Source organism: Staurois parvus, unplaced genomic scaffold, assembly GCF_062004578.1.
Source record: "Staurois parvus isolate SC_StPar_1 unplaced genomic scaffold, SC_StPar_1.0 ptg002390l, whole genome shotgun sequence".
In the NCBI taxonomy this organism is placed as follows: domain Eukaryota; kingdom Metazoa; phylum Chordata; class Amphibia; order Anura; family Ranidae; genus Staurois; species Staurois parvus.
This window is the reverse complement of record NW_028320186.1, coordinates 93,053-108,359: the sequence shown is the minus strand read 5'-3', so window position 1 is coordinate 108,359 and position 15,307 is coordinate 93,053. Positions and strand designations below refer to the sequence as shown.

Here is a 15,307-nt window from a genome sequence, read left to right as displayed (position 1 = left end):
GCTCAGAGTTTTGCTCAGACTTTGTCCTTTACGGAAGGAAACCGGTTCTAGACGTTATCAGAAAACAACGCTTGAGTTTTCCAGAATGTCTTCGGTAGATCTCTCGGTAATGATGGTTCTTCCCAGTTCTTCACCATGTTCGTAGATTGATCATAATGGCAATCCTATATAGAGGACCTCAACGGTTCGGATAGTCCCCTGATGAAGCAGAGGACTATGAGAGAACAGTTCTCTCATCTCCAGTCACATTACATATACCTGTAAGGGAGCTTGCGAATGGCTAGTAATGGTGCCCACAGCCCTCCCCCGATCCTTCTACCACAACAACCCACCTACTTTAGGTTTTTAACCCTCGTCTCCATGCCAGAGGCCTCCTCATGACATTCCCAGCCATTGACCTTTCTATCCCAAGGAAGGAATGTCTCCACACACTTCACTGATGGTAGTTGAAAGACATCAAATACAGTCACATCTCATAGACATACTATCCGGGGCCACAACAGTACAATGTCAATCATATATAGTGGACAATCCACAGAAGTCACCTGTGAAAGCATCCAGCAGCACATATAGCAAGCCGTCTTCCCTAGCTCAGTCTCTCTCTCCACCAGGACTGACAACTCATGGGGCCCACCGGAAATAGGGGATCATGGGGCCCCTGTGTCCTTGCCCAAACTCAAAAAAACCTATAAAAAAGGTACCAGGGTTCACCCCTTTCGGGTCTGATCCAGGGGTGGACTGACAACTCATGGGGCCCCCGGGCAATAGGGGATCATGGGGCCCCTGTGTCCTCACCCACACTCAAACCACACCCAAAAAAGCCTATGAAAGGTACCAGGGGCATCTCATGGGGCCCCCTACTGACCCCGGGCCCTCGGGGAGTGCCCGAGGTTCCAAATGGTCAGTCCGCCCCTGCTCTCCACCCAAGGTCATTAGTACTCAGAAGTGCCGGCTCGCTTCAGGCTGTCTGTGTTCACTCACTGTTCCTTGCAGGTAGACCACGTGTGTCAAACTGGTGGCCTTCCAGATGTTGCCAAACTACAAGTCCCACGAGGCATTGCAAGATTGACAGTTACAAGCATGACTCTCAAAGGAAGAGGCATAATGGGACTTGTAGTTTCGCAACAGCTGGAGGGCCGCCAGGTTGACACCCCTGAGGTAGACCCTTTGAGATAAGATCACTGTAGACACCCCTAGGTGGGTACACCTCTCACAGGTCCTCCAGGGGGATAGTATCACTCCAGGGAACGCTTGGCCTTACCTAACAGGCCTTTTGAAACCACCACCATAATGGTCAGGAAGTCTACAGCTAGCTCTTCTGGGTGCAGGTCTGCCTCTCCTTGCCCTCCAGCCTTGTCCAGGGCCTCCACTTAGCTGACTACAGCTGCACACTGGTGGGGTCTCTGACTCCCATGACCCAACTGAACTATGGCTCCTCCCAACATGGCTTATAAATGGACACTGACTATCCCAACACATCAGTACAGACCATCAGTCCCATAGTTGGTGGTCAGAGGAAACGAACAGATGGTGAAACGCGTTGATCAGTGATGCCAGACCGATCCAAAGATGTTGATAATCAATTTATAATTATCATGATCTAATCTATCTTTCCAGATAAAACATTGTGCATATATGGCGTCGCTGATCAACGCATTTCGTAATCTGCTTGCTTCCTCACAAATACAAAGTGTCCGGACTGGAAGGGGGGTGAAAGTGTCCAGACTGGAAGGGGGGGGAAAGTGTCCAGACTGGAAGGGGGGGAAACTGTCCAGACTGGAAGGGGGGGGGAAAGTGTCCGGACTGGAAGGGGGGGAAAGTGTCCGGACTGGAAGGGGGGGAAAGCGTCCGGACAGGAAGGGGGGGAAAGTGCCTGGACTGGAAGGGGGGAAAGTGTCCGGACTGGAAGGGGGGGAAAGTGTCCAGACTGGAAGGGGGGGGGGGAAAGTGTCCGGAGTGGAAGGGGGGGAAAGTGTCCGGACTTGAAGGGGGTGAAAGTGTCCGGACTGGAAGGGGGGTGAAAGTGTCCGGACTGGAAGGGGGGAAAGTGTCCGGACTGGAAGGGGGGGGAAAGTGTCCGAACTGGAAGGGGGGGAAAGTGTCCGGACAGGAAGGGGGTGAAAGTGTCCGGACTGGAAGGGGGGGGGAAGTGTCCGAACTGGAAGGGGGGGAAAGTGTCCGGACTGGAAGGGGGTGAAAGTGTCCGGACTGGAAGTGGGGGAAAGTGTCCGGACTGGAAGGGGGGGAAAGTGTCCGGACTGGAAGGGGGGGAAAGTGTCCGGACTGGAAGGAATGTGAAAGCGTCCGGACTGGATGGGGGTGAAAGCGTCCGGACTGGATGGGGGTGAAAGTGTCCGGACTGGAAGGGGGGGAAAGTGTCCGGACTGGAAGGGGGGGAAAGCGTCCGGACTGGAAGGGGGGGAAAGCGTCCGGACTGGAAGGGGGGTGAAAGTGTCCGGACTTGAAGTGGTTAAGGTGTCCAGTGCGCCCCCTCACCAATTCACTGCAAAACAAATGGCACCCACCCCAACCTATAACTGGCCTTTGCAGCGAGGAGCACACGGAAAGAGCAAATAAAATTCCCAGCTCACTTACCAGCCAGCCTGCAACAAACCAAACAACGACCCCGTCTAGCAGTTCACGGTAAAACAAGAGGTAAATTTTGCACACATTTGTAAATGTATACTGCCCAGCATAAATGAGTCCACCCCAGCAGATTTGTCAGAAAACCTTAACTTTCCTTTCAGAATCCACATTTTCTATGGGACACTACACTACAAAATCCTCCCACCAATGCCGGCCGTTGATTGCACACAAGATTTGTTGATTTGCGCACACAACAAAGTATTTTTTCTAACAAATTCATCCCAGACCATTTTGCAAAAATGAACACGCCCCAATGAAAGTCTTAGGAGCAAAGCTAAATTTTAGACAACAAAATCTTAATGAACGAGAATTCAGCTCCAGGTGAGTCTAATTATTCATTAAACAGGTGTCCTGCAGACAGGTGATTATAAAAGGGCGTGACTTAACAAAGAAAACCCCGCCCATTTCATGTTGTCAGCAATGGCACCACATGGAAGAGAAATGTCACAAGGCGCGAGAAAGAAAATCATTTCTTGACACAAGAAAGGTGACGGCCACAAGAACATCAGCAAAGCTTTACTTATCAGTCAGAATATTGGACAAAAGTGAGACAAAAAGTGAACAAAGATGGATCTGCAACCATCTCACAGGGACGTCCAGGCCTTCCTGAGAACTTAATACCTCAACAGGAGCGTCTTCTGATAAGAAGGGTTGAAGAAAATCTCCATGCAAGTTCACTGCAGTTAGCTAAAGGAGTAGAAAGCCAAACTGGGGTGATTCTATCCTGTGACACAACATGGCGTACACTGCAGTGATGTCATGAGTCAGTGTCCAATTATAAGCCAGGTTGGGAGGAGCCCAAGTGCACTTGGGGCATGGAAGCTGAACACCCCCCACCAGCAAGGATATAGCCAGCGCGTATAGGAGGGCAGGAGCATGGCTGGGGGAAGTCGACCTGCACCCAGGAAGAGCTGGCTGTAGACTTTCCCTTATGGAGGTGGGGGCTAAGGGTCTTTTAGGCCAGGCCAAAAGGGGAGACAGCTGCTAAAGTGGCTTCATATGCTTTCACGTGTGGCTACTGCAGACCGTCCACTAAATGTGATTGATCATGTATTGTCAAGTGACTCCAGAATGTATGTCGATGTGATGTGACTCTTATGCCATTTCATTAGTTCCATCACTAAAGTCCAGCAAATCTACTCATGTGTGGACATTCCTTCCTTGGGATATAAAGGTCAATGGCTGGGAATGTCTAGTGGAGGCCTCTGGCATGAAGTGGGGCACAATATGGCGGAGGGCTTGGCCTCAGCATGGGGTACAGTCTTCTAGCAGGACAGGAGTGGGGGTCGGGACTTGTGTTCTTGGTGACAATTTTAGCCAATTAGGAAGTCCATCTTACAGGCGTAGAGGTCCATCTCTGTCTTTCCCAAGAGGGCAGAGAGGCCGGATCTTCAGGATGAAGCTGAGTTTTTGCAGCAATGCGTTGTCACGTGATCACCGGCCAATGACAGTGCCCACTTGTTAACAGTCAGCGATTTTATAGAGTACCTTCATGATGGTCAGCTATGGTTGTGACGGGAGTGACTTTTGGGGGTGGGGGGACCCCTGTCTCAGCTCCCCATGTTCCCATTATGTGTAAGTCACCCTGTGCCTGTTTGGGGTACAGGGTGGAATGTTCTAATATTGGTGTGGAGATTGTTCATTGTTCTCTGCCATGTGGCTGCATCCCATTGTTCTAGAAAACTATTATGGGATGTATGTGTTCCTGTATTGTCTACTGCCACGTGGTGTATCCCATTGTTCTATTGTGTGTCTTGGTTTGGTGGGGGGTGTTTCCGGCAGCCCTTCCCCCTGATGGGACGGCCTGCTGATGTGTTTCCTGTTCCTGGTTGTATTTTCCCCGCCCTGTGTATATATCTTGTGTTTAAAATAAAGCAGTTCACTTCCTGTCTTAAGAAGCCTGGTGCTGTCTCGTATGGCCAGCGGTGGTGTTCGTGGATCTGTGTTCGGACAGGGAAGCGGGAGTCTAACGGAAATACCCAAGTGCAGTTGGGGTCTGGTTCCGTTACATTGGTCACCTGGCCAAAGCTCCTGTATATTGCACATATATATTCCATTGTTTGCACACCTTCATGGAAAAAGTGCGCATGTAGGCGCGCCCGTGATGCTAAAAATAGACACCTGGTGCAGGAATACGCTGCCAATCGCAGCCCAGATCGCCGGTTCATTGAGGGGTTAAGGAGAGCTGGGAGCGGGCCGCAGCGGCACCAGTGAGGTGGAGGGATGGCGGAGAGGAAGGTTGATCCAGATTCGTTGTGACAATTCTCCTCTCCGCCATCTCTCATCCAATTTCTTCCACGCAGAAAGCCCAGGTTCTGCTTTTCCACTGAAAATCGCTTTTCTTTGCTACTGCATTTAATAACAATAAATTCGATTTCCCAAAACAGCTGCCCGCGGTGTCACAAGTCATTACCGGTTTAAGGAGGACGGGAGGACTAAAACCTGATTCTGGAGCTTCCAGTGGCAAACTTTCCACAGCTTAAGGCTGAACTCCACTCACATATTTCAAATTAAAATGAACAGTTCAGGAAAAGGAAAGATACAATAGCGGCTTTTGCTGCAATTGTCATCTCCAGTCCGGAGCTGTCTCCTGTAGTTCTTCCTTTCCATCACTAGGTGTTACTAGTCCTCGGGTTTAATGACACACAGCATCATTCCATCCACGTTCTCTGAGCTTAGGATCACTGTATCACTGCACTAAATGGTACCCCTACTTCATTATATGAGCATTGTTCAGTACAGGAGTAAGGACAATACTCAGCACCATGGATGGAGGACAATACTCAGCACCATGGATGGAGGACAATACTCTGCACCATGGATGGAGGACAATACTCTGCACCATGGATGGAGGACAATACTCAGCACCATGGATGGAGGACAATACTCAGCACCATGGATGGAGGACAATACTCAGTACCATAGATGGAGGACAATACTCTGCACCATGGATGGAGGGTGATGATCAGCACCAAGCATGGAGGACAATACGCTGCACCATGGATGGAGGACAATACTAAGCAGCATGGGTGGATGACAATAATCTGCACCATGGATGGAGGACAATACTCTGCACCATGGATGAAGGGCGATGATCAGCACCATGCATGGAGGACAATACTCTGCACCATAGATGGGAGGACAAAACTCAGCACCATGGATGGAAGACAATACTCTGAACCATGGATGGAGGATAATGCTCTGCACCATGGACAGAGGACAATATTCAGCACCATGGAGAGAGGACAATACTCAGCACCATGGATGGAGCGCAATATTCTGCACCATGGATGGAGAACAATACTCTGCACCATGGATGGAGGACAATACTCTGCACCATGGATGGAGGACAATACTCTGCACCATGGATGGAGGGCGATGATCAGCACCATGGATGGAGGACAAAACTCAGCACCATGGATGGAAGACAATACTCTGCACCATGGATGGAAGACAATAGTCTGCACCATGGATGGAGGATAATGCTCTGCACCATGGTCAGAGGACAATATTCAGCACCATGGATGGAAGACAATACTAAGCAGCATGGAGAGAGGACAATACTCAGTGCCCTGGATGGTGGACAATAATCAGCACTGTGGACAGAGGACAATACTGAGCACCATGGACAGAGGACAATACTCAGCACCATGGATGGAGGGCAATAATCAGCACCATGGATGGAGGGCAATAATCAGCACCATGGATGGAGGACAATACTAAACAGCATGGGTGGATGACAATAATCTGCACCATGGATGGAGGACAATACTCAGCACCATGGAGAGAGGACAATATTCAGTGGCCTGGATGGTGGACAATAATCAGCACTGTGGACAGAGGACAATACTCAGCACCATGCATGTAGGACAATACTCAGCACCATGGACAGAGGACAATACTCAGCAACAAGGATGGAGGGCAATAATCAGCACCAGGGAGAGAGGACAATACTCAGTGCCCTGGATGGTGGACAATAATCAGCACTGTGGACAGAGGACAATACTCAGCACCATGGATGTAGGGCAATAATCAGCACCATGGATGTAGGGCAATAATCAGCACCATGGATGGAGGACAATACTAAGCAGCATGGGTGGATGACAATAATCTGCACCATGGATGGAGGACAATACTCAGCACCATGGAGAGAGGACAATATTCAGTGCCCTGGATGGTGGACAATAATCAGCACTGTGGACAGAGGACAATACTCAGCACCATGCATGGAGGACAATACTCAGCACCATGGACAGAGGACAATACTCAGCACCATGGACAGAGGACAATACTCAGCACCATGGACGGAGGGCAATACTCAGCACCATGGATGGAGGACAATACTCAGCACCATGGATGGAGGACAATACTCAGCACCATGGATGGAGGGCAATAATCAGCACCATGGATGAAGAACAAGACTCAGCACCATGGAGAGAGGACAATACTCAGCATCATGGACACAGGACAATACTGAGCACCATGGAGAGAGGACAATACTCAGCACTATGGAGAGAGGACAATACTCAGTCCTCTGGATGGTGGAAAATAATCAGCACTGTGGACAGAGGACATTACTCAGCACCATGGACAGAGGATAATTCTCTGCATCATGGATGGAAGGCAATACTCAGCACCATGGACGGAAGACAATATTCAGCACCATGGATGGAGGACAATACTCAGCACCATGGACGGAGGACAATACTCAGCACCATGGACAGAGGACAATACTCTGCACCATGCATGGAGGATAATACTCAGCACCATGGACGGAGGACAATACTCTGCACCATGCATGGAGGATAATACTCAGCACCATGGACGGAGGACAATACTCAGCAGCATGGACGGAAGACAATACTCTGCACCATGCATGGAGGATAATACTCAGCAGCATGGACAGAGGATAATACTCAGCACCATGGACGGAAGACAATACTCAGCAGCATGGACGGAAGACAATACTCAGCACCATGGAAAGAGGACAAAACTCAGCACCATGGATGGAGGAGAATACTCAGCATCATGGATGGAGGACAATACTCAACACTACGGATGGAGGAGAATACTCAGCACCATGGACAGAGGACAATACTCAGCACCATGGACAGAGGACAATACTCAGCACCATGGACAGAGGACAATACTCAGCACCATGGATGGAGGACAATACTCAGCACCATGGATGAAGGACAATACTCAGCACCATGGACAGAGGACAATACTCAGCACCATGGATGGAGGACAATACTCAGCACCATGGATGGAGGACAATACTCAGCACCATGGATGAAGGACAATACTCAGCACCATGGACAGAGGACAACACTCAGCACCATGGATGGAGGACAATACTCAGCACCATGGATGGAGGACAATACTCAGCACCATAGATGAAGGATAGATATTGTTTGGAAGTCATCATTCGGGAACTGTCTGGTGTGTCACTTTTTCAGCGATCCCCTAACCCATTATGGAGAAGCATTTTATGATCTTCATCATTTTCTTCCTGATACTCAGGTCATCTCAGTTACACGCAGACCCCCTGAGGCTGCCCCCTCTTGGTGTACATAAGTGATGGTCCCTTCCCAACCCGAGGGAGCTCACCTTTCGGATGTGACAGGTGAACAGCACCGAGCTGTGGTTATCCTTCTTCCTCAGGATCTGCAGCGATTTGGAGAAGGATACGGCTCCGCTGGGATTGTCCGCTTCCTGCTGAGACCAAAAAATGAGTCAGAAACTGCCAGAGCAACCAATCCCAAGATACCGTCATCTCATGTATGTACAGCACCCTGCCAGCCCCTCCCACCAGCCATGATCTGCCTGCATTGCGTAGAGAAGAACAGAGACCCAGTGATAACATCGTTGGGTCTACATAAAAGTTATGTGTTGAAAATGGAAAGGATTTATCTAAGAATCTGAGTAGCATGTTGATGAGTGGGAAGGCAGGAACCAGGAAAGGCAAAATATAAGCATTACATGTTTTTTTAAATTTTATTTTACATTTTGTTACTGTCTGTTTTTGTCTTTCTGAAAAAAAAAAGTACACTGATTCCAATAAGAACAGTTCCAAGTTATGCATCTCGTCAGGACCCAAATATTTTCCATTGTACACTTAAACATTTTTCAAAAACCACCTTCATTTCCTTCCCTCTTGACTCCAATGTGCTTCGCCGAAATGGTGAATTATCACTGAAACCTGATTTTGGGTGAAAAGTCTGGAAAATCGAATTTCCTGATTCCTCTCATCCCTCTTCTACTCACACAGGCTAGATAGTTCTGCTTCCATGGCCGATGGTAGCCCACATCCCTCCGCAGGTCCTGTAGGGCCTCCATGGCGCAGACTTTGCATTTAATCTGGAACATTTCTGATGGCGGAATGTTCTTCACTATCTTCCGAGCTCGCCATCTGCAGAAGAGGAAGGACAGAAATGACACATAGACACAGGGACACAAGGAATTCGGGGGGGGGTCACAGACAGGGGTTGGAGCTTACAGGAGTGTACTAGAGGGTACACAGGTGTCATACGGGTGCACTGAACCTGCTAAAGTTACAGGAGTCACAGGGGTCATGGGGTGATACAGGATGCCAAGGGTGCACTGGAGTCACAGGGGTCATGGGGTGACACAGGATGCCAAAGGTGCACTGGAGTCACAGGGGTCATGGGGTGATACAGGATGCCAAGGGTGCACTGGAATCACAGGGGTCATGGGGTGATACAGGATGCCAAGGGTGCACTGGAGTCACAGGGGTCATGGGGTGATACAGGAAGCTCAAGGTGCCTTAGACTCACAGGGGTCACAGGTGACACAGTAAGCTCAGGGTGTTCTGGAGTCACCAGGGTCTTGGGGTGACAAAATATACTAAAGGTGCAAAAGGGGTCAGGGGGTGACACAGGATGCTCTGAGTGCTCTGGGGTCACAGGGGTCATGGGGTGACACAGGATGCTTGGTATGCTCTGGGGTCACAGGGGTCAGGGGGTGACATAGGATGCTCGGGGTGCTCTGGAGTCACAGGGGTCAGGGGGCGACACAGGATGCTCAGGGTGCTCTGGGGTCGCAGGGGTCAGGGGGTGTCACAGGATGCTTGGGGTAATCTGGGGTCAAAAGGGGTCAGGGGGTGACACAGGATGCTCAGGGTGCTCTGGAGTCAGGGGGTGCTCTAGGGTCAGGGGGTGACATAGGATGCTCAGGGTGCTCTGAGGTCACAGGGGTCAGGGGATGCTCTGGGGTCAGGGGGTGACACAGGATGCTCGGGGTGTTCTGGGGTCACAGGGGTCAGGGGGTGAAACAGGATGCTTGGGGTTCTCTGAGGTCACAGGGGTCAGGGGGTGCTTTGGGGTAAGGGGGTGACACAGGATGCTTGGGGTGCTCTGGGGTCACAGGGGTCAGGGGGTGACACAGGATGCTCGGGGTGCTCTGGGGTCACAGGGGTCAGGGGGTGACACAGGATGCTCGGGGTGCTCTGGGGTCACAGGGGTCAGGTGGTGCTCTGGGGTCAGGGGGTGTCATAGGATGCTCGGGGTGCTCTGGGGTCACAGGTGTCAGGGGGTGTCACAGGATGCTCGGGTGCTCTGGGGTCAGGGGGTGACACAGGATGCTCGGGGTGCTCTGGGGTCAGGGGGTGACACAGGATGCTCGGGGTGCTCTGGGGTCAGGGGGTAACACAGGATGCTCGGGGTGCTCTGGGGTCACAGGGGTCAGGGGGTGTCATAGGATGCTTGGGGTGCTCTGAGGTCACAGGGGTCAGAGGGTGTCACAGGATGCTCGGGGTGTTCTGGGGTCACAGGGGTCAGGGGGTGCTCTGAGGTCAGGGGGTGACACAGGATGCTCAGGGTGCTTTGGGGTCAGGGGGTAACACAGGATGCTCAGGGTGCTCTGAGGTCACAGGGGTCAGAGAGTGTCACAGGTTGCTCGGGGTGCTCTGGGGTCACAGGGGTCAGAGGGTGTCACAGGATGCTCAGGGTGCTCTGGGGTCAGGGGGTAACACAGGATGCTCGGGGTGCTCTGGGGTCACAGGGGTCAGAGAGTGTCACAGGTTGCTCGGGGTGCTCTGGGGTCACAGGGGTCAGAGGGTGTCACAGGATGCTTGGGATACGTCACAGTCACCAGGGTCTAGTTGGACAAACATCCACCTACCTCTTAAACAGACTTTGGCAGAGGTCTTGGAACTGTTCCAGTACGGCGGGCGGTTGTGGCCACTCCACGCTCCTCCCATAGTCCGCCATGTTGCGCACATCCTCAAAACGCCGCACCACCTCCATCAGATGGGAGCGGACTTTGTAGCATTTGTAACAGCTCATAATCTTGTAAATGGCCCTCAGACGCTTGAATCGCCAGCGAGCCAGAGTCCCACGCCAGACCTGCCGAGGGGAATTCAGAGGTAAGTACTAGGAGGCAGAATGCATGCCGGGCAGATTACAGGAAATCTCTGCGTTCAGTAACCATATTCCATGTCCAACAGATTGTTAAAAACATAATTCCCCCCTCCCCCGATGAACATCCAGCCAATATGTGAACAGCTTCCCCAGCCAAAAGGTTCTTAACTCTGTCTAGCCAGTCTTGTGATTCACACTCCCCAATTGGAGGGTGACACCACTCTTCAGCGATGGTGCTGTGCCTCCTGCCTGTTCACTGGCCTATAAGCCGACATCGCCACACCGCCAAGTCCCCCTGTTCATCTCACCGCTAGAAGCTGCCGAAACAACCCCCCCGACCCCCGGAGCCTGAAACATGTTAGTAAGGCGGCCCCCTCGCTGGCTCTCTGATTCCTGAGGCATCTGGAAAGCTCATTTAAAGATTTCAGGCGCTTGCAGTTGCGGTCATTCATGATTTTCAGTTCATACACGGCTGGGCTAAAAGGGATTCTTGCCTGGAGCTACCACAGGGCCGTTTTATTTCCTTTCAGACCTCAAATTGGAATCGTATTAAAAAGTGTGAGCGGGGAAGACGGCTGCTGGGGAACCATTCATGGGGTGGAGGGACTGAAATGGCGCAAAGCGGGGGGGGGGGGGGCACATGGAGACGCTTATTGAAATTTATTTGATTTGCATGTATAGTGCCAACAAATTCTGCACATCTGCAAAATCTGGTGTGGCTCTACAAAGGAACCAATCAGCTTCCTGCTTTTATTGTCAAAGCTTCACTGAAGAAGCTGACGCTAGAAGCTGATTGGCCGCCGTGCACAGCTGCACCAGATTCTGAGTGCACTAGTTTTGTTAATTCTTCCCCCAATGTGTGAGCGCACCTCTGGTGATGGGAAGGGGGAGAAAAATGATGCAATATTCATGAAGAATATTATTATATTTATTGTCATAGTGTATTGTTACATTGTATTTATTATCATATTACATTTATTGTTACGTTGTATTTATTGTCATATCACATTTATTGTCATAGTGTATTGTTACATTGTATTTATTGTAATATTGCATTTATTGTTATATTGTATTTATTGTTATATTGTATCTATTGTCATATTGTATTGTTATATTGTATTGTTACGTTGTATTTATTGTAATATTGCATTTATTGTTACATTGTATTGATTGTAAATATTGCATTTATTGTTACATTGTATTGATTGTAAATATTGCATTTATTGTTACATTGTATTTATTGTTACATTGTATTGATTGTAAATATTGCATTTATTGTTACATTGTATTGATTGTAAATATTGCATTTATTGTAATATTGCATTTATTGTAATATTGTATCTATTGTCATATTGTATTGTTATATTGTATTTATTGTAAATATTGCATTTATTGTTACATTGTATTTATTGTAATATTGTATCTATTGTCATATTGTATTGTTATATTGTATTTATTGTAAATATTGCATTTATTGTTACATTGTATTTATTGTAATATTGTATCTATTGTCATATTGTATTGTTATATTGTATTTATTGTAATATTGCATTGTTATAATATAATCATTGTAAGATTGTACGGCAGTAATGTCATGATTGCAATATTGAAATGTTATAATGTATTTTTGTAATATTGTATGGCAGCATTGTATTTATTGAATTGTTTTGTTACAGTATGTTGTATATTTTAAAGATCTTATTGTAATGTTATATGGTATGGTAGGATTGTAACATTGTATAGTATTACCGTATTATAGTATTGCCTCTATTGTATTGTCATATTATATGATAACATTATATTGGAAAATACATATTGTATTGAAACATTATATTATAAAATCATGTTATAATATTGTATTGCATTGTTATATTGTACTACATTTTAGCATTTTATTTATTGTAAGAATGCATTGTATTTTAATATTTTATTGTACAGTACATTGACATTGTGTTGTAGTATTGTAATTAATGTAACATTGTGCTGTAATATTTTATCACATTATTGTATTTATTATATAATAACAATGAATTATAATGTATCGTATTGTATTATTGTATTTGTTGTCATACTGCATTGTGACATCATGTTGTATGGTTCTTAAATTTTATATTATAAAATGATATTATAATATTGTATTGCGTTGTTATATTGTACTGTATTTTAGCATCGTACTCTTTGTAAGAATGTATCGTACGTTAATATTATATTGTAACTTTGTATTGTATTGTATTTATTGTAGCATTGTATTGTTACATTGTATTGTATTTATTGTAGCATTGTATTGTATTTATTGTGGTATTTACTGTATCCTATTGTTACCTTGTAATCTATTTATTGTGATATTGTACGCATTTTATTGTATCTTTGTATTATATTTTATTTATTGTAGCTCTGTATTGTCACATTGTATTATATTTATTGTGGTATTGTATTGTTACATGGTATTGTATTAATTGCGGTGTTGTTCTGTATCGTATTGTTAAATGGTATTGTATTTATTGTAGTGTTGTATTGTATTGTATTTATTGTAGCATTGTATTGTATTTATTGCGGTATTGCTCTGTATCATAGTGTTACACTGTATAGTATTTATTATGGTATTGCATTGTTACACTGTATTGTATTTATTTTGGTGTTGTATCATATTGTATCATATTGTTACATTGTAATGTTTTCATTGAGGTATTGTATCCTATTGTTACATTGTATTGTATTTTTGTGGTGTTTTATTGTATTGTTACATGGTAATGTATTTCTTGCAGTATTCTTCTGTATTGTATTACATTTATAGTGGTATTGTTCTGTATAGCATTGTTACATTGTATTGTATTTAGTGTGGTGTTGAATTGTATTGTTACATTGTAATGTTTTTATTAAGGTATTGTATTGTTACATTGTATTTAATTTATTGTGGTGTTGTATCATATTGTTACATTTTATTTTATTTATTGTGATGTTTTATTGTATTGTTTTGTTACATTGTATTGAATTTATTGTTGTGTTGTATCGTATTGTTACATTGTATTGTATTTATTGTGGTATTGTATCATATTGTTGCATTGTATTGAATTTATTGTGATGTATCGTATTGTTACATTGTATTGAATTTATTGTGGTGTTGTATTGTATTGTTACATTGTATTGAATTTATTGTGATGTTGTATTGTTACACTGTATTGAATTTATTGTGGTGTTGTATCGTATTGTTACATTATATTGTATTTGTTGTAATATTGTATTGTTACGTTGTATTGTATTTATTGTGTTGTTGTATCATATTGTTTCATTGTATTGTATTTATTGTGGTATTGTATCGTATTGTTACATTGTATTGTATTGTTACACTGTATTGAATTTATTGTTGTGTTGTATTGTATTATTACGTCATATTGTATTTTTTGTGATATTGTATTGTTACATTGTATTGTAACATTGTATTGTATTTATTGTGTTGTATTGTATTGTTACATTGTATTGTATTTATTGCTGTATTGTATTGTTACATTGTATTGTATTTATTGTGATGTTGTATTGTATTGTTACATTGTATTGTATTTATTGTGATGTTGTATTGTATTTATTTATTGCGGTATTGTATTGTTACATTGTATTGTATTTATTGTGGTGTTGTATTGTTACATTGTATTGTATTTATTGCTGTATTGTATTGTTACATTGTATTGTATTTATTGTGATGTTGTATTGTATTGTTACATTGTATTGTATTTATTGTGATGTTGTATTGTATTTATTTATTGCGGTATTGTATTGTTACATTGTATTGTATTTATTGTGATATTGTATTGTTACATTGTATTGTATTTATTGCAGTATTATATTGTATTGTTACATTGTATTGTATTTATTGTGATATTGTATTGTTACATTGTATTGTATTTATTGTGATGTTATATTGTATTGTATTGTTACATTGTATTGCATTTATTGTGATGTTATAATGTATTGTATTGTTACATTGTATTGTATTTATTGTGATATTGTATTGTTACATTGTATTGTATTTATTGTGATGATATATTGTATTGTATTGTTACATTGTATTGTATTTATTGTGATATTGTATTGTTACATTGTATTGTATTTATTGCAGAATTAAATTGTATTGTTACATTGTATTGTATATATTGTGGTATTGTATCATATTGTAACACTGTTGCAATGATTTCCAGGGGATGGACTGATCTCGGTATAATGATCTGTATATGGGCCCTCGGGCATCCAGCCGCCCCTAGTGGAGGAGATGTAATCCTGTCTGA

The 15,307-nt window shown here is 44.9% G+C and overlaps 1 protein-coding gene across 1 annotated transcript in view; it reads right to left on the bottom strand.

Annotated features, from left to right (window-relative positions):
* Positions 1 to 15,307, bottom strand: part of LOC149431137 (unconventional myosin-Ig-like) — a gene marked incomplete at its 3' end in the record, with an annotated part of 120,525 nt that overhangs the window by 28,210 nt on the left and 77,008 nt on the right. Inside the window, exons 11-13 of the mRNA XM_089665874.1 lie at positions 10,789 to 11,012; positions 8,914 to 9,058; positions 8,257 to 8,361 (exon numbers count right to left, since the gene is read on the bottom strand). Of these exons, the coding sequence (XP_089522000.1) occupies positions 8,257 to 8,361; positions 8,914 to 9,058; positions 10,789 to 11,012 (474 nt within the window). The remainder of the gene's footprint in view (positions 1 to 8,256; positions 8,362 to 8,913; positions 9,059 to 10,788; positions 11,013 to 15,307) is intronic.